Below are 21483 nucleotides of genomic sequence, written 5' to 3'. Positions count from 1 at the left end.
GAAGGCTTACTGCAACAGTTTGATTCTCAAGCCTTACCAACCCGAGCTTTGTGAAGCTTTCCGCAAACTCAATCTGCAAGTTGTTCCTCAAGGTTTCCTTGCCAACCTCCAAGTCTCTCCTACTTTGGAAGATCAGATTCGTGAGGCTCAACTTCTTGATGCTATGGTGAAGAAGGTGAAGATTGGGATTGCCAAGAGTCAACCTAAGTACAAGTGCTATCGTCTCGATGACAAGGATACTCTATTCTTCGAGGATTGCATTGTTGTGCCTAAAGGTGACCTTCGTAAAGTCATTATGAACGAGGTTCACAATTCACTCTTCTCTATCCACCCTGGAAGTACAAAGATGTACCAGGACCTCAAGCAGTCGTATTGGTGGACTCAAATGAAGCGCGAGATTGCTCAGTTCGTGAATGAATGTGATGTCTGCAGAAGAGTGAAAGCAGAACACCAACGGCCAGCTGGTCTCCTCCAACCTCTTGCCATTCCAGAATGGAAGTTTGACCACATTGAGATGGACTTTGTGACTGGATTTCCAAAGTCCAAGCGTGGCAATGATGCTATCTTCGTTGGCATCGACACTCACTAAAGTGGCTCATTTTCTTCCTATCAAAGAATCTATCACAGCGGCTCAATTGGCAGAGCTATATACCTCCTGGATTGTCTCTCTGCACGGCGTTCCGCAGTTGATTTCTTCAGATCGTGGCAGCATCTTCACCTCGAAATTTTGGGATTCTTTTCAGAAGGCCATCGGCACCAACATTCGTTTCAGCACAACTTTTCATCCTCAAACTAGTGGCCAAGTCGAGCGTGTCAATCAAATTCTTGAAGATATGCTCAGGGTTTGCGTCATCTCCTTCGGTATGAAGTGGGAAGATTGTCTTCCATATGCCGAGTTCTCCTACAACAACAGCTTCCAAGCGAGTTCGGGCAAGGCCCCATTTGAAATTCTCTATGGCAGGAAGTGTCGTACTCCTCTTAACTGGTCAGAGACTGGTGAATGTCAACTTCTTGGCAATGACTTGATCACAGAGGCAGAAGAGATGTGCAAAGTCATTCGTGATAATCTCAAAGCCGCGTAATCGCGCTAGAAGAGCTACTATGATAGCAAGCATCGTGACTTGGCTTTCGAGATCGGAGACCATGTCTACTTCCACGTCTCTCCAATGAAAGGTACTTGTTGCTTCGGTATGCTTGTCGTAGGTTGTTCTAGGAACACTTCATGATCATAGTTTGTCGCTCGTGCCTTTGCCTTCTCTTCTCGCTCTCTTTTGTGCATATATTAGCCCCCATATATGCTAGTCACTTGTTGCAGCTCCACCTCATACCTTTGCCTTACCTATAAGCTTAAATAGTCTTGATCGCGAGGGTGTGAGATTGCTGAGTCCCTGTGACTCACAGATTACTTCCAAAACCAGATGCAGGGACCGATGATACCGCTCCAGGTGATTCAACTGGGCTCAAGTGGCATTTTGATGAGGACTCAGGACGATACTACGTGTCTTTCCCAGATGATAAGTAGTGGTGCCCAGTTGGGGCGATCGGGGACTATGTCGCTTTTGGGGGTTGATCTTCATTTTGGTTCCGTAGTCGGACCTTGAGTGCATTTGGATGAATGTAATGTTATTTATGCATTTGTGTGACGTGGCAAGAGTAAGCCAACTATGTACCTTTTCCCTTATTGTATTACATGGGTTGTTGTGAAGATTACCTCACTTGCGACATTGCTTTCAATGCGGTTATGCCTCTAAGTCGTGCTTCGACACATGGGAGATATAGCCGCATCGAGGGCGTTACAGCATGGCACGGAGGCTCTGCCAGGCGGCCGCTAGGGCGTCCACCTCGTGCTTTATCTCCGTCGACACTCGACATGCTCTCCCATAGAGCATTCTCGCTCACGGTAATGCAGATATGGTGCACGGGTGGTAGATGTGAAGCGGATGGGTTTGTGGTGTGTTGTGAACTGGGTGTGGCCGCCTTTAAATAGTGGATGCTGATGAGGCCAAGTGTCCGAGTGCGTCAACAAGCGGGCACCGGAGTTGGTTTCTCGGCCTGCGAGCTTGTTTAATGGCGACAAATGGAGGAGCGGACATTGAACGGGCGTGGTAGATATTCGTCCCGTCCCGTCGTCTCTCCGACATTGAATAGGCGCGGACACCAGTGACGCGGTGCGGGCAACACTCTCGGCTAGCGAGCCGCTTCAATGTCAGCGCCAGCGAGAGCTCACGTCCCCTCTAGGCTGGCATGAATGCGGGCAGCTAGCTTTAGACAAGAAAGCGCGCGGGCGCGGGAGGGGGTTTGGGTTGGTCAAGTTAATCATACGCAGGCGTGGCAGCGGATCGGACGCTAGCAAAACCCTCCTCCAGTTTGTCTCCGGTTTGTGGGAAAGAGTGCGTCAGGACATGTCAGCGGAATGATGCAGGCTCGCATTGGATTGCAAAACATGTTTGGACCGCGCGGTCCGGACAGTTGCAAGTGGTTTGAGGGTCAGCGTTGGAGTTGCCCGACAAAACATATATTTCATGATAGATTTAATAAAACTAATTTGACACTGCACATACTAACATATTTTTTTTCTAAAAATGTAGTCAAACTGAAAAAAGTTTGAATTAGTAAAGAAGTAGAATCATCATATTTTGTGGGGAGGGAGGAAAAAGCTGATGCACATATACCTACGAGGCGCCACAGCAACACGTTTCATTAGAGTTAGAGACTAAAGGTACTCCCTCCGTTCCGAATTAAGTGATACATTCATTTCAACGACATTTATGATGTACTTATTTTAACAATAGTTAATTCCTCTTGTTAGTACTCCCTCCGTTCAGAATTAAGTGATACATGATACATTCATTTCAACGACATTTGTGATATACTTATTTTAACCATAGTTAATTCCAGACGGATGTTGTACTCGTATTATATAAAAGATTGTAGGTTTTATGTTTCGCTCTTTAGTTCCGACTCGCCAGCCTCATTCACCCCGTCTAATTGACGAACGGTTGGTATACTCCTTTATGTTAAATATATAGTCATGGAAAAACAGTTGAGAGCTAACCATACATGCGCATACACTCAGTTAATTCAAGATGGATTTTGTCCTCGTACTATACGAAAGATGGTAGGTTCTATGTTTCACTCTTTAGTTCTGACTCGCCAGCCTCATTCACCCCGTCTAATTGATAAAAGGTTGGTATATTCCTTTATGTTAACCATATAGTCATGAAAAATCATATATACATTTGAAAATATTAAATACTCCTATATACATTTGCAAAAAGAAAAATATGAAAGAAACGTTATCATGCCTGTCCTTTATAGTGCATAATATAATACTAATGTTTTTGCACAAAATTCTACATACTAGAAGATTTATAGTATGTTGCAAGACCATGACAATTTGGTGGTCTTTAATTTTTGAACCGACGGGTGCACTAACTAAATAATGGGTGCCTTTTCCTCTCCAGAGCATATCTGTATAGTATAATGACTTAAGACGGGACTCCAGCCAGCACTTGTTCCAACTTTGCTAGACAAAAAATGGCAAAATGTGTTGCCAAGCATGCCAAATAATAACGCATTGAGAATATAGTATGTGCAGGCTCCATCGCAACAATGTCACCGTATACATTCCTTTTCCAAAATACAGCTGATAGCATCGTCAACAGTATCAACAACCTGTAAGAAATAGACAAGTGCAGTTAGAACAGAAAGCCAATACACAAACATGATATCACAGCAATGGATACTTTGTCGTTATGGTTCTGCTCCCAAAAGAGGTGACGTTTATCACCCAAAGTTTTTGAGTGGATGCTGTTTTCTGTAGTTTATCAAACGTGTCTACTATGTTTTATTTACCCATACTGCAAATTCTTCTTTTATGCCATCTCCCATCATACTTGGTGTACTTCCGATGCTTAATGGCTTAGAGCATTAGTTTGTGGTTATGGTTCTGCTGCCATCATACGCTCCCAAAAGTCCAAAACATTGAGTACTGGATGTGTCACATGTATGACGGGAGATGGCATCACGGTGCTTGTAAATTAAACATTGTACATATTGTTAATAAACTACAGAAGACAACATCCCCACAAACATTTACGTTACACCTCCTTTGGGATCAGAAGTTCAGAACCATAACCAGCTACTTGTATAGATCACAACAATAGCAAACAAACCTTTTATGAGTTACTTTTTCACATTTGGGCGGGTAAATTATCTAGTTTTACAAAACAACTACCTTTACACTCATTGAAGCATGGTAAGATAACTATCTTACTTTGGAATCAGACTAGCATAAAATAGATATGAAGTTAAATAGCGGATTGAATTATATGATGAGCCATAGTAATCTTGACAACTAGAATTTCTTTGGCTTGCTCTACTCTAAAACTTTAAAGCTAACCATATGGCCCTTAAGCAGTGACAATAATAGTTGTGCAGTAACAAAATATCACTTTATCCATCCCAAAATTCAAGGTGCATTATTATGCTTGCAGTCAACGCTATAAAACTTTGACCACTAATTTACACAAAGGTAAATAATTGATGATGTAAAATCATGTCATTCCGTGTATCTTTGTGAAATCATTTCATGTTATATACTGATCTGCGTACTATTTTTAGTAGCATGTTAAGATTTAAATAGTAGTCGGATGCACTGGAGACTGTTTAAGTCCAACACGGCTTATATTTTGGAACAAACGATGTAAAAGGCAAAAGCATCAAGCTGTAGGTTGTACAGGTAAAGCCACGGCATCACACTGATGTTGCGAACAAAAGCCAATTTATCATGTCCAGCAACTGATGCCCCTCCCCCCCAAAAAAAGGCTAATCAACTAATGCGACATGTAATAGTAGTCTTAGCTATGCATGCAAATGAATGGTACATGGAGGTAATAAAGTAAACGCAGTAGGTTGCAGGCAGGGTCATGCAGCAGGATACTAATTACTTGGTTGGATTAATCAAGGGAGTAATAGACAGGATTTGATCGTTGTTGTTCGCTGTCACAAAGTAGATTTGACTGATCAAGACAGTACTAAACAATTTCTAAGTTGGTATTTCATGCTTTTACTACTTGTTTATATCATCAAACCAAGAACCAATACGTGGCACAGAATGGTGGACTAAGCAATGAAATTGACTGAATCTATCTAACCTAAAATAATGGGTGAAAACCTGTTTTCAGCATTTAAAAGAAACGGGCAAAAGCCGGCCGACGACCCGCTAATCTTGATTTCAAACATAGTATATGATTGTGTGGTGGCATCACTGTATGAACAGAACTCCAAAGTGAGTTGCTAGTTGTGTGAGCTGATGTACTATAGAATGAAGTCAAATGAACTTGTGTTACTTGGGTGACCTGATGTACTATAGGGTGAAGTCAAATAAAATGTAGAAGACATTGAGGTCAAGAAACATGACAACTGCCTTATGGTTATTCAGATTTCAGACTGAAACTACTATCAGTTATACATAAATTTAGTTGACAACATTTGTTACAGATGACGAAACATTCATAAGGTCCAACTAGAGAATCAGCAGTAAATACATACCAAATCAGCAGGAAACTTTGGATCATTATCATTTCCCCTAAAAACACCAGTCCTAGTAAGGACGGACGACCAAGGGGGGCCAGCCTGCAAAGTGTAAATTCATCAATGTTCACATCTCTTGCCAAACGCAAACAACAAGGTAAACGCTGTCTTCGGATATTTTGTAGGATTGCATGCTAACTGTTCAACCCTGAGTTCATAACTGCACAACTTCCTATCGTTGTCAACTGCTGGAAACAGTGATTTTCTTTATTGGAAGAATCAGCGGAACCATAGCATAGGCTAACCTTCAAAACTCCATTGATATCAACTTTAGGATTATCACCGATCATGTAGATAGTAGAGAACTGATGGTCTTGTACTTCATTCCTCGGCTGTGAATTTGGATACATATCCATAACAATTTTTTCTAGTATATTAGCTGCATTCTTGAACACAAATGGATTAGGCTTCCCATAAGATGTATACTTCAGTGGAACATCATTAACTCTGAAAATTTAAGTTAACAGGAGACAGATAAGTATTTAACATATATGTGCTTATAAGTACAGTTAATTAATTATGTAATATAATAGCTTACTGATTGAAGATGCTTTCGAGTGCTATCCGGAAGGCACCCATCCCAAGCCGCTCAGAAGGAAATGCAGCCTGCCATAGGAGGTCCCAAACAAGTTATTATCAATATGCGCCATGATGGCTTTCCCTAAAACATACTTTATTCATTTGACCGTTGCTCAATATAGTCATGCACGTAACATAGGACCATCAAACCACAACACCAAATTTTGTAGGACTATGAAATCATTGTAAAAATGTAAAATACCTCAAACACCCGAGTTTATTCACTCCATTTGCACATGACTCTGGGTACCAACAGGCCCCCCCAGGGAAACTAACGTTTTGTCTCCTTTCCTTTTCCACATATAGGCATGACACAAGTGTCCTAAACCTATCTACATCTACCTCCTTATGCATGGAACATGGTCTATTGGCAAGATACCCCTCATATATACATCTCTCCCCCAAATATAAATTCAACTTGATGTATATATAGAGTTAGGGAAGTAGGAGCGCCTACCAAAAAAAAACAGATCTGGTATTATTTTATTTTCAATCTACTAATAACCCACACAAACACTCCACCTATGCAAATGACCTTAAATCTATTTCCTCTACCACTAATGTCAAGGCTAAACAAGTAGGGCCTTTAATTGAGATACTGAACTGAAATCCTTGAACCTGTAAGAAAGCACGATTAAGTCCCTAAATCTGAAAATAAGTTTACAGATCTACTAATCTGCAGTAAAATATGAGCCCATTTGATGGAGAAAGAATTTCTGGGATGCCCCAGTTTCTATCATGACACCAAACTATAGATTAAGATTTGATACTTCCTCTGTTCAGAAATATGACTTTTTAAAAGCGTGCTATACAATACGAACCCCTCATACCTGATATTCAAGATCATCAGCCGAAAAATATAAAGGAGGTTGATCTCCTTTTCCATTTCCAGGAAGTCCACCAGTTGACAAGATGTCACAAAGTACCTTTAAGATATAATTAACAAACAATTTAACTTATGCATGCCAACCAACTGAAAAACATAAACATGGCACTTTGCATACATGTCTATAGAAGAGGATGTTTACAACTCACGCAGTTACAAGGAAGATTGAAAAAAAATTGCTCAAGATTTTACAATAATGGAACATACAGTAGACTACCTGTAGATCTCTACCCCAATCAACAGGGTCACTGACAACAAACACTCCTTTAACTCTCTCCTGGTAAACATCATATGGTGGATGCATTTTCTCAGACATAAAGTCTTTACAGTCTGGTTGTCCCACTTTCCATTTCTTGAAAGGAGCTAGGGGGTCAATTTCCTTAAAATGTGATGAATAGTCATCTATGGACAGAACCTTTCTGCACATAACAGACAATTCATGAGAAATACACACAACATAATTCACCTACGGTCGTAATAGCCTAAAAGCAACATTAAGGATTACCTAAACCCATACTCGGCCATCACTGATGCAGGCTCTCCTTTTCCAACAGCAACGATAAGATCATCTTCAAAACTGTAGTAACAGGAAAATGTTGTATATTCCGTTCAGGATTAAAAAATCATGGGTGAAAATCACAAACATTATCTATAGAACAGAACTTATAAAGACTACTTATGTACTTCAATGTCATTACCGCTTCACCAGATCTCTGTAAGGAGAATGGCCATGCACAACCTGCATCATCATCACAAAAATTTGCAGAAATTAACATAGAAATAGATGCAATATTCTTTTTCATTAAACTTTGTTGTGTTAGTTGTTAGTTAAAAGTCTGCTGTTGTGTATGACTGTTCATAAGCAATGACTAATGAGCCATGATGATAGTGTAAATACCTGTGCTGGAGAGATGTTAACTCCCAAAAGGTCACTTAATTCTAGGGCTCGTTTATGCTCTGGAACACCACCTCCTGCCAACAAATTGAAAAATCTTAATAACATCAATAAAGAGATTCAGTAATATAACTGAGAACTGGTAAGCATCACGGTGCCTCACTGTAAAAAGTACAAACCATTAAACATAGGATGGGTATGAAAAACTAACTGTTCAACATTGTAAAAACCATTCTTCTTATAGAAAACATTTTTCCTCTTAATTATCCAGATTGTTCAGCATTATTCTTGTCTAAGCAAAATACACAGGTCAACCTCGGCATTTCAATCTTTATAAGGCTGAATCCATGTGAGTTAAGATGATAATACAGATGGTGCCATGTTAGGGATGTTTTTTTAAAACCACATTATGCTAGTGAAATTTCATGAAATTAACACTACGAATGGTGTAACTTCCATAAATAATTGCGTATGTGACCCCACAGGATTGCGACACACCGCCGCCACTGGCTACAATATAGTGGCATATATTGAAAAACATCACGCATGCAACTGGTTTTGTTGTAGTACAGGAAGATATCAAGCTCATTATAAGAGTTAAGCCAACATCCGGCTCGTTTTGGTCTAAACAACGGAAGCAATCCATCACTCTGTATAGAAATTAATTTGCGGCCATTGGAGATAAATATGATGTGCTATAGGACATAGTAAACTACTCACCATTGGTTAAGAACAGAAAAGGAATCTTCAGGGTACCTGAAAAAGAGGCAACAAATGATGATACACAAGCTACTAAATAACACATGGTTATATTGCCAGCATGTATATTAAAAAACAACATACTGATGCAGCCTAAGAGTTCACCAATCTATTACTACCTCCCTGCAGTTTTGACCATTTACTTCCAGTATGAATATGTTAGTAAGAAAATTAGAAAATCATGTTGCTATGAAGTATATTTCTTGAAGATCTACTGGAGTTATTTCCACCTGAGCAACCTAAATATGTTTTATGTATTAAGTTATACTCCCTCCGTCCCAAAATAAGTGTCTCAACTTTGTACTAACTTTACTACATGTTCTCTAAAAGTCGTCTGTTTACAAACACAGGTGCACAGCTCAAGAATCGATGATCTGTAATCAAATTGACATGGTCCGCATGAACACCACGCCAAACACAAATCTAATGCCTATGACCTGTTTGATGAAATAACGCAAAGGCACGTGGCACACGTCGCCAATCCGCCGGCACAAGTACGGGCGAAACACTCCCTTCTAGAGTCTTACAAGCTAATTCAACCAAATGCAGTAGAGTCCGAGAAGCACGGGATTACCATCGTCGGAGTAGAGGCGTCGGATGGCCTGCGGCGAGCCCCCGATAGGGCTACGGCCGCGCAGGATGACCCCGTCGATGTCGAAGGCGATGCCGAAGGAAGGCCTCGCCGGCGCCGCGGCGCAGTGGGACAGTCGGCGGCCGCGCGTGCCCTGGAGCTCCGCCCGCGTCCGCGCCGCCGCGCGAGCGAGAGCGAGAGCGGAGCGGAAGCCCCTCATGCCGTCAGAGAACGCGACGTGACGTGGCGTGGCGAATTGTGAACTCCTTTTCTCGCAACAAAATAAGAGTTCCGGACTCTTTATTTCCGCAGTCGCTGACGTGCGGGCCACCACTCGTTGTGTGTGCCGCAGCACAAGACGTGGCGGGCCGGCGTCCCGCAGCAGCGCCGCGCCCTCTTCTTCCAGCTCCGGTTCCAAGGCTAGCTCTCGGGCCAGTGACAGCCGCACAACCGCCCGTTGGTCACCACCCAAACTCCACTCGCCACCGGCGCCCACCAACATGCCCGCGCACGCGCTGCTCACCGTGCCGCACGCGACCGCCGGCCCGCGACTGGCCGCACCGCTTTTCACCCCGGCCGCGACCGGGCCGAGCCTCTGCCGCGCGAACTGCCGGCCCGTCTCCCTCACCAACCAGCAGCAACGGCTGCGCCACCTTCACCCTGCCGCTGCGGCCACCAAGCCCGGAGCCATAGGTATCCGGCGTCCTCCGTCGCTCACACTGGTCGCTTCGGTGATGCTGCTCAGCTCGATCTGTCAAAGCCACACGCACGCGCGCTTAACATGATCGGCGCGATTCGCAGGGAGCGCCGCGGAGGCTGCTGCGGCGCCGGCGGAGGGGCTCGTGAGGTCGCTGCAGGGGGTGGAGGTGTTCGACCTGAACGGGAAGGCGCTGCCCGTCGCTGATCTGTGGAAGGATAGGAAGGCCGTGGTTGCGTTCGCCCGCCATTTCGGGTGGATTTCACTGTCATGTCAGGATAATTTGGCGAGCTACGGTGATTATTTTGTGTAGCTGAGATGGTTGGTGCTGGTTGTTTGCAGGTGTGTGCTATGCCGAAAGAGGGCCGACCTTCTGGCGGCTAAGCAGGTTAATTCGATGTCTCATTGATTCCTTACTCTGTTAATTAGCAGTAGCACTAATGATAGAGGAGCATACGAAATGCCGTCAATTGCTCAAAGCTATACATTCTGCTGCTTGCCATTTGCCAAGGTCCGTTGAACAAAAAGGAAACTCTCTGTTTCAGAGGCCATGGGCAACATACTAACACCTGCTGAATGTCTGTTGGCTGCCCAGATGTTTCGGTAATTCGGCATAGCATGGCCTTCCTAAGTTAGTTAATGCTTGCAAAAGTCAACGTGATGCGTTCAGTTTCATTAGTTTATGTAGCTCCTGAATTCGGTGTATACCTTTTGTAAACCGTCCTTTTTTGTATTCTAATCTTAATATTTGGGCTTAACACCCATATCCAGGAGGCAATGGAGGCTGCAGGAGTTTCTCCTGTTTTAATCGGACCAGGTACTGTTGAACAGGTATGTGCTCTAGTATGAGAACACTTCATTTTTTTTTGGTGTACTCGGTGATTATGAAATACAAAAGGCTAACGTGGAGGGTAAGGATAATATGTACTGGTGTTTGATGTGGTATTGTGGTAAGACACCTATTCCTGAAGTAACCACAAATCCACGATTGCGTTATTATCATGGTTTGATGGGCATATGCGATAGTGTTTAATACTACATGTACTTTTATTCATGAACAAATTAGCATGTACTTACACTAGTGTAGTGTCAAAAACGTTCTTATATTATGCACTACTAGAAAAAACCCTATTAGTGGCGCACCTATTTTCGTTAGTAATGGCGCACTATAGGTGCGCCACTATTAACACGCCACTAGTAACAGATAGTAATGGCGCACCTCTGGTGCGCCACTACTAACCCTTAGATGCTCCGCTAGTATTCCCTCTAGGTGCCCCACTAATGGCCTTATAGGTGCGCCACTAGTAATAAAGGAAGGTGCGCCACTAATAAGGGCTGAAATGCGCCACTAGTAATGTATTTGGAAAACAAAAAAAATCCAAATTTACAGAAAACAACCTATAAGGAAAAATAATTTAAAAACAAAAAATGAAATAGAATCATAATTTTTATTATAGTAAGAATATTACAATGTCTTTACAAGTATCCAATAAAAGAAAAATTACAAGGAAATAAAAGAAAATTCTAAAACTAATCTTCTAGTAATCTTTTCTTCTTTTTCTTTACTTTATCCCTGCAAAGAATGATAGAAATATGTGAGAATGAACATTGCAGAGAAGTGAAATTGAGCAATTATTTGCATCCGACATCGAAGATCTAAGATACCTTGAATCATAGACATGGGTCATTTCATGAAGCCAAGAGTCTATGCCATTCAGGATGCATACTTCCCTGTCACAAGAACTTAATTATTCAGTAAACACAGTCCTAAACTTGGAAAACCAGCAAGTTGAATATGCATGCATCTTACCTCCCTCGGTTGCTTCCAGTTAGTCACTTGCGATCAAGATGTCCCTTCCTCCTTCCATAGTTTGTTGACAACCTTCAATCCCTGATTAGATTAGTATAAAGGAAGCAGGTCAACAGAGGGGGTCTGAGTAGGAACCACAAGACGAAGTGCTATAGTTTATCAACATGGTCTGCTCTCAAAATCAATTTGGAATTCTCCAAGTATATTACTAAAATAAAGCTTCAGACTGCCACAAGTAAATTTCCAGGTACTACAAATTACAGTGAGTGATTCAGATAAAAAAAGAATGACTGGAAGATGGCATTAGTTGATGAATTTGCTCTGTGCCAGCCAACTTTGAAAACATAGAAGTGTACCTATACATACATAGGAAACAGGTCATGCATCCGCCAAGAAAAGGAAACGTATCAAAATCAATACAGATCGTCTTTAAAAAAAACTGAAATCAATACAGATGGCAGCTAGTACAGATTGTCGCGAGAATGCCAGAGGCAAACTGAAACACACGCGAGAACTCTTGTTGCGAGAACGCCGTCGAGGGTGGGCGTCTTGAGGAAGAACTCGGAATGGCGCTGGTGATGCCCTGTGAGTCGTTCGACCACTCAAACGTGACCCGGAAAAACTGACTCCCCTGCCATCGTTGATTTCATCTCCCTTTTGGAAATATAAAAACTGTATAAATTACAAATATTGGCTCCGGCAAGAAAAGAAAAGGAACCAAATCTGCACTGCTTGTTCTTTTATTTTGGATTGAAATCAACAGTACAGATTGCAGGGACAAGGCCAAGAGGAAAACTGAAACGCACGCGGTGTAGGGAAGGAGATGGCGTGGTGAGTTCAGAGATGCAGGGCGGGGGTGAGAGGAAGGGAGAGGAGGCGACTGCTTACGAGGGTTGGGTGTGGTGGCGCTGACGAGATGGAAGGAGACGCCATCGTCCTTGGCCGTCGAGGATCTTGTGGACGCCGTCGAGGACGGATGAGTTGAAGTCGCCGAGGTCGAGCATGCCGCTCTTGACCAGCACCGCCGTGCCGCGGAACTTGCCCTCCTTCCACGCCTGCTTGTTCTTCCCCGTCAGCCCGTGCAGCAGCAGCATCTCCGACATGGCTGCGGGCGCGAGGAGGGACGGAGGGACGGAGAGCTGTGGAGGCGGAGGGCGGCTAGGTGGGGTGGAAGGAGTAGGACGCGGTGGCGGTGGTTGCCACGGCCTGTGGATCTGAGGCCTCGCTCCCTCCTAGGAAGAGACGGAGAGGGGAGAGGGTGGGGGCACCGGCGACGGGATGCAGGGCGGGCGGGAGGTCGACGGTGAGGCTAGAGGAGACAAGAACGCCGGTGGGGATGGGGATAGGAGGTCCACGGCGAAGGCGGCGGGTTTGGAGGGGATCGATTCGAGGGGAGAGGAGGAGGAAGCGTTGTGTTGTGTTGCTTTGGTTGGATTGGATTCTCTTTTCACCAGACAAAAATCCTCGAATCAGGGCCGGTCGGTGCAGCACATAGCAATGGCGCACCAGGGGGTGGTGCGCCATTGCTACACAAAAATGCCCACCTCCCCTGGCTTACCAATGGCGCATCTTTGCTAGGTGCGCCATTGGTAAACCTGGGGAAGGGGGTGGACCCGGGGAAAAAATAGCAATGGCGCATTGGACTAAAGGTGCGCCATTACTAAAAAAATAACAATGACGCACCTGCTTCTGGTGCGCCACTGCTATATAGCAGTGGCGCACCACCACCATGGTGCGCCACTAATAGGGATATTGGCTATAGCCATTTTTCTAGTAGTGATGGGACAGAGGGAGTAGTTGTCTCTAAGGGTCTGTCTGCTTCATTTGCCTTGATTGTGGTATATATTGACCCGTGATCTTGTAGTTTCTTTGAAGTTTGATTTATTACTGTAAAAGGAAAAACTAAGGCCCTTGAAATTTAGTATAACTTGCGAAGAAAAGTTGCATACTCACATAGTATTACGGTGGTTGATTAAATTAGTTATTTGATAGATGGACTCCATTTTAATTGTAGATAATCTATCATGTCAACAATTGATGAAATAATACTGTTTTGTATTGATCCAGGCAAAGGCGTTTTCTGATCAAACAAAATTCAAAGGAGGTAATATTATTAAATCATCTCTTTCTAGCCCGTATGACTTTACACCTAGAACAATGTTAACATGCAAGTATATACATTGACATAAATAAATATTAAATAATTATCTAAATAAATTATCCTCTAGTATATAGACTAAAGTGGTAGCATGGGGCCAGAGTTTAGTTGTGATAAGTGGGCCCTAGTGCCCCTTCTAAATATAAGTCTCGCTACTAAGTATCATTACTTTCTTGTTATAAACCAACCAAAAGGAAGTTAGCAATAGTTTGTTTGAATTATGTAGCATAATTTATTGGCCGTCTCTACATTTTGGTTCAGGCTCCGCCACTGGTAGCAATGATTCAGTGTTGTGATGCATCAGTATATCTTGAAAGCATGTTCCACTTAGGTTCTGAAAGTATGTGGAACCTTTTTTGTGCAAAAGTATTTTAGCCTTCAAATTAATAAGTGTCGCATGAAACCAGTTCTCTTAATTATGAACCTTTTCCCATGAAACGCTTTGCACAGAGTGCTCCCGAAGCTCAAATTTTACAAATTCCCAGTAACTATGCAACAAGGGCAGCTGAAGTATAGTCTTTTGGGGAAAGGAAATGAGTTGTTGATGAAACATTTTGGTTTATTAATAGTTCTTAAAAAATGAAAATGAAAATTATTTGTATCCCTTGTTGAAGGTATTTGACTCTATAAATCATACCAATGTTGATTCGGATTGGACAATTTGTGGGAATCATTCCACTATACAAATCTGACAATAATACTTCGCAGAAGTATATGCCGATCCAGATTACTCATCATATAAGGCTCTGGAATTTGCCAATGGCTTATTCTCAACATTCACTCCATCGGTAAGTCCTACTGGATAACTTTCCTATTGTGTAGTTTCTGTTCATCGACAGATACGTAAACGTCCATCATGTCGCAGGCGGGTCTGAAGATTATACAACTGTACAGGGAAGGATACAGGCAGGACTGGGAACTATCATTTGAAAAGAACACCAGGACAAAAGGCGGATGGTATGTTTTGGCCTTGCTTTGGCCGTTGGAGCTCTGGTATAATTCTCTTCGGAGCATTGGTTAGTCGTGGATCAGTTTGAGGAACATTTGTCTATCTTTCTTAGGTATCAAGGGGGGCTCCTTGTTGCAGGCCCAGGCATCGACAACATCTCCTACATCCACAAGGTCAATAAGCAAGCCCTTCGTGACACCATTTTCCATTTGATCATTCGCTGGATGGTGAATTACTGGTTGTAACTTTGTGTTGTGTAATCCTTCAACAGGACAAAGAAGCTGGAGATGACCCTGAAATGGAGGATGTTTTGACAGCTTGTTGTTCCTAGATCTTTAGCGTTGCTTTGATCTCAGATTAGAAACAAAAATAGTACTCCTTTAGTATCCCCACTGTGGCATGTTCTCGTGTATAGTCGTACTAGTCGAGTGCATAGATGACCAGTCCAGCATCACTTGTCCAGCGCCGGCAAAAACAAGATATGTTCATATGAACTAGGGAGCATAGCGAGCGCGATGCTTTGGTTGTACTCCCTCCGCCTGAAAATACTTGTCATTAAAATGGATGAAAAAAGATGTATCTAAAATTAAAATACGTCTAGATACATCTCCTTTTATCCATTTTGATGACAAGTATTTCTGGATGGAGGGAGTATTTGTATAAACCCTCGTAAACCTACTGCATTAGCTTATAAAAATATGATGCTTATTGCACTTGTTGTGATTTCACCTTTCCTTTTTGTAGGTAACGTTGCTTTCACCTGCATCAGTACTTTCAAGCGTCAAACGTAAGAGCATCTCCAGCAAAACACCTCACCCCTATATCCCTATACCCTATGCTTTCGCTCCAGCAAAACCTCCAAATCGCATCCCCAACATGCACTCTCATATAAGTATTTTATATTTAAGATCACGTAACTAAGCAAGATCTTTTGTTACACAAGTACTTCATTCGTTCATAAATGCAAGATATTTTGATTTTGTTTCGACGAAAAAAAAATGTGCCGTTAGCAAAATAGCGTTGGCCTTGAAATATGCTACCGGTGTGATATATCACGCTATAGCGTGCTATTAATGAAACATTGTACACTAGTCTATCAACTGGATCTAGTTCCAAGATATCAATGCGAAACCGCAACGGTGAAAATAGTTCATAATTTGGATGCCTGCCAAAACATATTTCAATTTGAAATTTGGATCGCATAAAAAAATGTACCGTGAAAATAAAACTCTATACTAGTGACAGGTGGCGCACACATGGTATTTGATGCTCTAACAAGAATAAAATGGGGGTCTGTCCTCTAATAATTCAAAACGATGCTCAGGTTCACCTCCAACAGATGAACAGTAAATTCAGAATAATAATAATAATAATATTTCTTTTAGGCATCCAAGATGCTCATGTCCGTGTAAATTTTTGGTGTTTGCACATCTGAGGGGGTTGTAAAAAACAAAATGTGCTCTTGGTTCTAAATAGTGTTCTTTTTCAAAGTTTCTCACACACTCGAAATCTTTCTTTCCTTTTTTGAGGGAGGTGTTGACGCTCAAAAGTGGCATAGTCATAAAATTAGCTTAGGCTATATAAAGACTAATTCAAACTTAGGATTGGAGGTCACTTCGGATGGCTCTCTCTAAGAAGATCGAGATGGATATGAAGATGGTCTATAGCGGAGCTTGGGTGTAATAGTTATGACAAGTTCGGAGATGCTCATGTTGACACCAGATTAAAGAATGGCATGAAACTCAATTAAGACGGCCTCTGATAGAAAACGTTTCAACATGAAAGTTGTGCGTCTCGTCGAAACGGTGGATTTTGATATAAAAATCATCTTAATACGAAGTCGTATGCAACCTGTGGAGGCAAAACAAGGTCAGAAATAGAAGCTGCAGAGTCATTTCAGACCGACTGAGTTGACTTGATCGGTGAGACCGAGTTGGTCCGAAAATTTACCAGAGAGTTGGCAATGTTGACTCGGTAGGACCGAAGCAAACCAATCGGTGAGACCGAGTTGATCCAAAAATTACAGAAGGATACAGAGAGTTGGCAACGTTCACTCGGTGGGACCGAAATGAACCAATCGGTGAGACCGAGGGTCCGGGAAATTACCAAAGATTCCTGTCCGAGTTAGGTTAGGGTTTTTGATGTTTTGAACGGAATTTTTAATCTTTTTCTTGTACGGGAAGTCCAGCTGCCTCATAAATAGATGAGAGGTGACGGCCGATCACTACAAAAAAATACACTTCCGTGATGATACGTGTTTGTCACAGTAGGTCGCTTTTTTGTCATGCATGTACATCCATGACAAATTTATGACAGAATCAAGATAGTCATATCTGTGCTGTCGTAGAAGTGTACCATGACATTACCAAAATTATCATCACAGAAGTGTCCACTTCCATGACGATAAATCGCGCGTCACAGAAGTGCTTTCGTCAAGGGTGACCGACACGTGGCATCCACCGTAACGGAACGCCGTTAAGCTATCGGGTCGGGTTTTGGATACGATAACCCGTTAACAGCCCCGACCAATGGGGATTTTCCACGTGTAAAATCATCATTGGCTAGAGGAAACACGTGTCGGCTCATCGTCCGGACAGATGCCATCCACTCACTGGACAAAAGGCGCCTATGATACGTCGACACGTGGCACGGCCCAACAAGTTTAAATGGGCCGGCCCAACTAAAGGCCCACAAGATTTTACGGACCATAATGGGCCGGCCCAGCTAAAGGCCCATGAGATTTTGCGGACCATAATGGGCTGGCCTAGCTAAAGGCCCACAAGATTTTGCGGGCCATAATGGGCCGGCCCAGGTAAAGGCCCATAAGATTTTTGTGTGCCATAATGGGCCGGCCCAGGTAAAGGCCCACAAGATTCTTGCGGGTCATAATGGGTCGGCCCAGCTAAAGGCCCACGAGATTTCGCCAACATTAATGGGTCGGCCCAGCTGTAGGCCCACAAGATTTTGAGGACCCTAGTAGGCCGACCCATTAACTGGCTACCATGTTTTGGGCCAAATGCCGGCCCATATTTGATCCGGTCCATTAATGGCCTGCCATGCTCCGGGCCTAATAGTGGCCCATATGAGATCCGACCCGTTAAAAACCTACCACGTTCTGGGGCCAAATTTAAGGTATTTAAGGTATATTACATCCACTGGGTATCAAAGTTCGCCACCAGTGATCATAAAGCACAACGAAGAAGCAGATTACAAAAACTGGGCACCATTGCAGCGTAACAAAATAATACTGAACCGAGACCACTTCCAAGACAGTTCAAGAAAGGTTAGCCTTGCGGGGGAACTGCTGCGCAAGCTGCTGAGCAAGGCTGTGAGACCGGCCTAGCATGTCGGTCATAGCTTCCAGGTGTAGCTGTTTAGCGATGAGGTCCTCATTGGTGTTCTCCGCAATCTTTCTTAGAGATAGGACTTCAAGTCGAAGTTGAGTTGCAGAATGCCTTTCTGCTAGAACTTGGGACTGAAGAAGTCGAACTGATTCAGACAACGAATTCTGTGAGCTTGTCTGACTGTTAGTCTCAAGTAACTTGAACACTGCATCAAGACAAGACTTTGGGGTTGTCTCGCTATCTTGAAGATGTTTTGCCTTCTTTGCTGCAATATATGTTGGGTTTATCTCACAGCCTTCAGCAGACTTGTGCATGCCATCAGGCATATCACCCTGAAACAAAGCAGAGAGATGACAGGTTTTGCATGTGTATAAACAAAGATGATAACTGTTCTGTCAATTCTATCCAATTTCAAATTAGAAAATAAAGAGTATGTTCAAAATATCAATAGCATAATTTGGCATTGTTCATAATGCGGGGAGCTTCACCACACTAGTGGATTACCATGTCAACATAACAAGCATAGATGAAGGGCAAAGAAAATCATTGTATCTATTTTGGACAATGTGCATTGTTGGGTAACGTAGCAATAATTCAAAATTTTCCTACGTGTCACCAAGATCAATCTATGGAGTCATCTAGCAACGAGGGAGGAGTGGATCTACATACCCTTGTAGATCGCGCGCGGAAGCGTTCAAGAGAACGGGGTTGATGGAGTCGTACTCGTCGTGATCCAAATCACCGATGATCCTAGCGCCGAACGGACGGCACCTCCGCGTTCAACACACGTACGGAGCAGCGACGTCTCCTCCTTCTTGATCCAGCAAGGGGGGAGGAGAGGTTGATGGAGATCCAACAGCACGACGGCGTGGTGGAAGTAGCGGGATTCCAACAGGGCTTCGCCAAGCGCTGCGGGAGGAGGGAGATGTGTCATGGGAGGGAGAGGGAGGCGCCAGGGCTTAGGTTTGGTTGTCCTCCCTTCCCCCCACTATATATAGGGCCAAGGGAGAGGGGGAGGGTGCAGCCTTGCCCCTTCCTCCAAGGAAGGGTGCGGCCAAGGGGGGGAGGAGTCCATCCTCCCCAAGGCACCTCGGAGGTGCCTTCCCCCTTTAGGACTCTCCCTTTTCCTCTACTCTTGGCGCATGGGCCTCTTGGGGCTGGTGCCCTTGGCCCATATAGGCCAAGGCGCACCCCCTACAGCCCATGTGGCCCCCCGGGGCAGGTGGCCCCACCCGGTGGACCCCCGGGACCCTTCCGGTGGTCCCGGTACAATACCGGTGACCCCGAAACTTGTCCCGATGGCCGAAATAGCACTTCCTATATATAATTCTTTACCTCCGGACCATTCCGGAACTCCTCGTGACGTCCGGGATCTCATCCGGGACTCCGAACAACTTTCGGGTTACCGCATACTAATATCTCTATAACCCTAGCGTCACCGAACCTTAAGTGTGTAGACCCTACGGGTTCGGGAGACATGCAGACATGACCGAGACGTTCTCCGGTCAATAACCAACAGCGGGATATGGATATCCATGTTGGCTCCCACATGTTCCACGATTATCTCATCGGATGAACCACGATGTCAAGGACTCAATCAATCCCGTATACAATTCCCTTTGTCTAGCGGTACGATACTTGCCCGAGATTCGATCGTCGGTATCCCGATACCTTGTTCAATCTCATTACCGGCAAGTCTCTTTACTCGTTCCGTAACACATCATCCCGTGATCAACTCCTTGATCACATTGTGCACATTATGATGATGTCCTACCGAGTGGGCCCAGAGATACCTCTCCGTCACACGGAGTGACAAATCCCAGTCTCGATTCATGCCAACCCAACAGACACTTTCGGAGATACCCGTAGTGTACCTTTATAGCCACCCAGTTACGTTGTGACGTTTGGCACACCCAAAGCACTCCTACGGTATCCGGGAGTTGCACAATCTCATGGTCTAAGGAAATGATACTTGACATTAGAAAAACTTTAGCATACGAACTACATGATCTTGTGCTAGGCTTAGGATTGGGTCTTTGTCCATCACATCATTCTCCTAATGATGTGATCCCGTTATCAATGACATCCAATGTCCATGGTCAGGAAACCGAAACCATCTATTGATCAACGAGCTAGTCAACTAGAGGCTTACTAGGGACATGGTGTTGTCTATGTATCCACACATGTATCTGAGTTTCCTATCAATACAATTCTAGCATGGATAATAAACGATTATCATGAACAAGGAAATATAATAATAACTAATTTATTATTGCCTCTAGGGCATATTTCCAACAGTCTCCCACTTGCACTAGAGTCAATAATCCAGTTCACATCGCTATGTGACTAACACTCAAGGTCACATCCCCATGTGACTAACACCCAAAGAGTTTACTAAAGTCAATAATCTAGTTCACATTACCATGTGATTAACACTCGATGAGTTCTGGGTTTGAACATGTTATGCTTGTGAGAGATGTTATAGTCAACGAGTCTGAATCTTTCAGATCCGTATGTACTTCGCAAATTTCTATGTCATCTTGTAGATGCAACTACTACGCTACATTTGGAGCTATTCCAAATAACTGTTCTACTATACGAATCCAGTTTACTACTCAGAATAATCTGGATTAGTGTCAAAGTTTGCATCGGCGTAACCCTTTACGACGAACTCTTTTACCACCTCCATAATCGATAAAATTCCTTAGTCCACTAGTTACTAAGGATAACTTTGACCGCTGTCTTGTGATCCATTCTTGGATCACTCTTGTACCCTTTGACTGACTCATGGCAAGGCACATTTCAGATGCGGTACACAGCATAGCATACTGTAGGGCCTATGTCTTAAGCATAGGGGACGACCTTCGTCCTTCCTCTTTCTTCTGCCGTGATCGAGCTTTAAGTCTTAACTTCATACCTTACAACTCAGGCAAGAACTCCTTCTTTGACTGATCCATCTTGAACCCCTTCAAGATCATGTCAAGGTATGTGCTCATTTGAAAGTACCATTAAGCGTTTTGATCTATCCTTATAGATCTTGATGCTCAATGTTCAAGTAGCTTAATCCAGGCTTTCCATTGAAAAACACTTTCCAAATAACCCTATATGCTTTCCAGAAATTCTACATCATTTCTAATCCATAATATGTCAACAACATACACTCATCAGAAATTCTATAGTGCTCCCACTCACTTCTTTGGAAATACAAGTTTCTCATAAACTTTGTATACACCCAAAATC

The 21483-nt window shown here is 43.4% G+C and overlaps 2 protein-coding genes across 2 annotated transcripts; one reads left to right on the top strand and one right to left on the bottom strand.

The window, feature by feature from the left end:
• Positions 1–3285: 3285 nt before the first annotated feature.
• Positions 3286–9530, bottom strand: LOC125552032 (hydrolase family protein / HAD-superfamily protein). Its single transcript, XM_048715482.2, has 11 exons — positions 9289–9530; positions 8676–8711; positions 7959–8032; positions 7759–7799; positions 7566–7637; positions 7278–7479; positions 7005–7100; positions 6134–6201; positions 5841–6042; positions 5554–5637; positions 3286–3675 (listed from the first exon to the last, which is right to left on the bottom strand). Exons 1-11 carry the CDS (start codon positions 9503–9505, stop codon positions 3616–3618), a joined length of 1152 nt encoding a protein of 383 aa, XP_048571439.1. The 5' UTR covers positions 9506–9530; the 3' UTR covers positions 3286–3615.
• Positions 9531–9638: 108 nt separating this feature from the next.
• Positions 9639–15627, top strand: LOC125552040 (Thioredoxin superfamily protein). Its single transcript, XM_048715491.2, has 9 exons — positions 9639–9978; positions 10087–10237; positions 10325–10370; positions 10754–10813; positions 13860–13896; positions 14659–14738; positions 14816–14907; positions 15012–15072; positions 15171–15627. Exons 1-9 carry the CDS (start codon positions 9786–9788, stop codon positions 15228–15230), a joined length of 780 nt encoding a protein of 259 aa, XP_048571448.1. The 5' UTR covers positions 9639–9785; the 3' UTR covers positions 15231–15627.
• The last annotated feature ends 5856 nt before the right edge of the window (positions 15628–21483 follow it).

Source organism: Triticum urartu, chromosome 4A (genome assembly GCF_056163025.1).
Source record: "Triticum urartu cultivar PI428250 chromosome 4A, HENAU_Tu73, whole genome shotgun sequence".
NCBI lineage: Eukaryota > Viridiplantae > Streptophyta > Magnoliopsida > Poales > Poaceae > Triticum > Triticum urartu.
The sequence above is the reverse complement of the archived record's forward strand: the minus strand, read 5'-3'. Positions and strand labels throughout refer to the sequence as shown.

Bases quoted from the DNA above. Each gene is read 5' to 3' on its own strand.
- LOC125552032 (XM_048715482.2), bottom strand. From the start codon at position 9,505: ATGAGGGGCTTCCGCTCCGCTCTCGCTCTCGCTCGCGCGGCGGCGCGG. The intron at 7,800-7,958 runs GTATTTACACTA...ATGATGATGCAG, and splicing joins TTAACATCTCTCCAGCACAG to GTTGTGCATGGCCATTCTCC. The intron at 5,638-5,840 runs GTTAGCCTATGC...TACACTTTGCAG, and splicing joins ATATCAATGGAGTTTTGAAG to GCTGGCCCCCCTTGGTCGTC.
- LOC125552040 (XM_048715491.2), top strand. From the start codon at position 9,786: ATGCCCGCGCACGCGCTGCTCACCGTGCCGCACGCGACCGCCGGCCCG. The intron at 10,371-10,753 runs GTTAATTCGATG...ACCCATATCCAG, and splicing joins ACCTTCTGGCGGCTAAGCAG to GAGGCAATGGAGGCTGCAGG. The intron at 10,814-13,859 runs GTATGTGCTCTA...GTATTGATCCAG, and splicing joins GACCAGGTACTGTTGAACAG to GCAAAGGCGTTTTCTGATCA.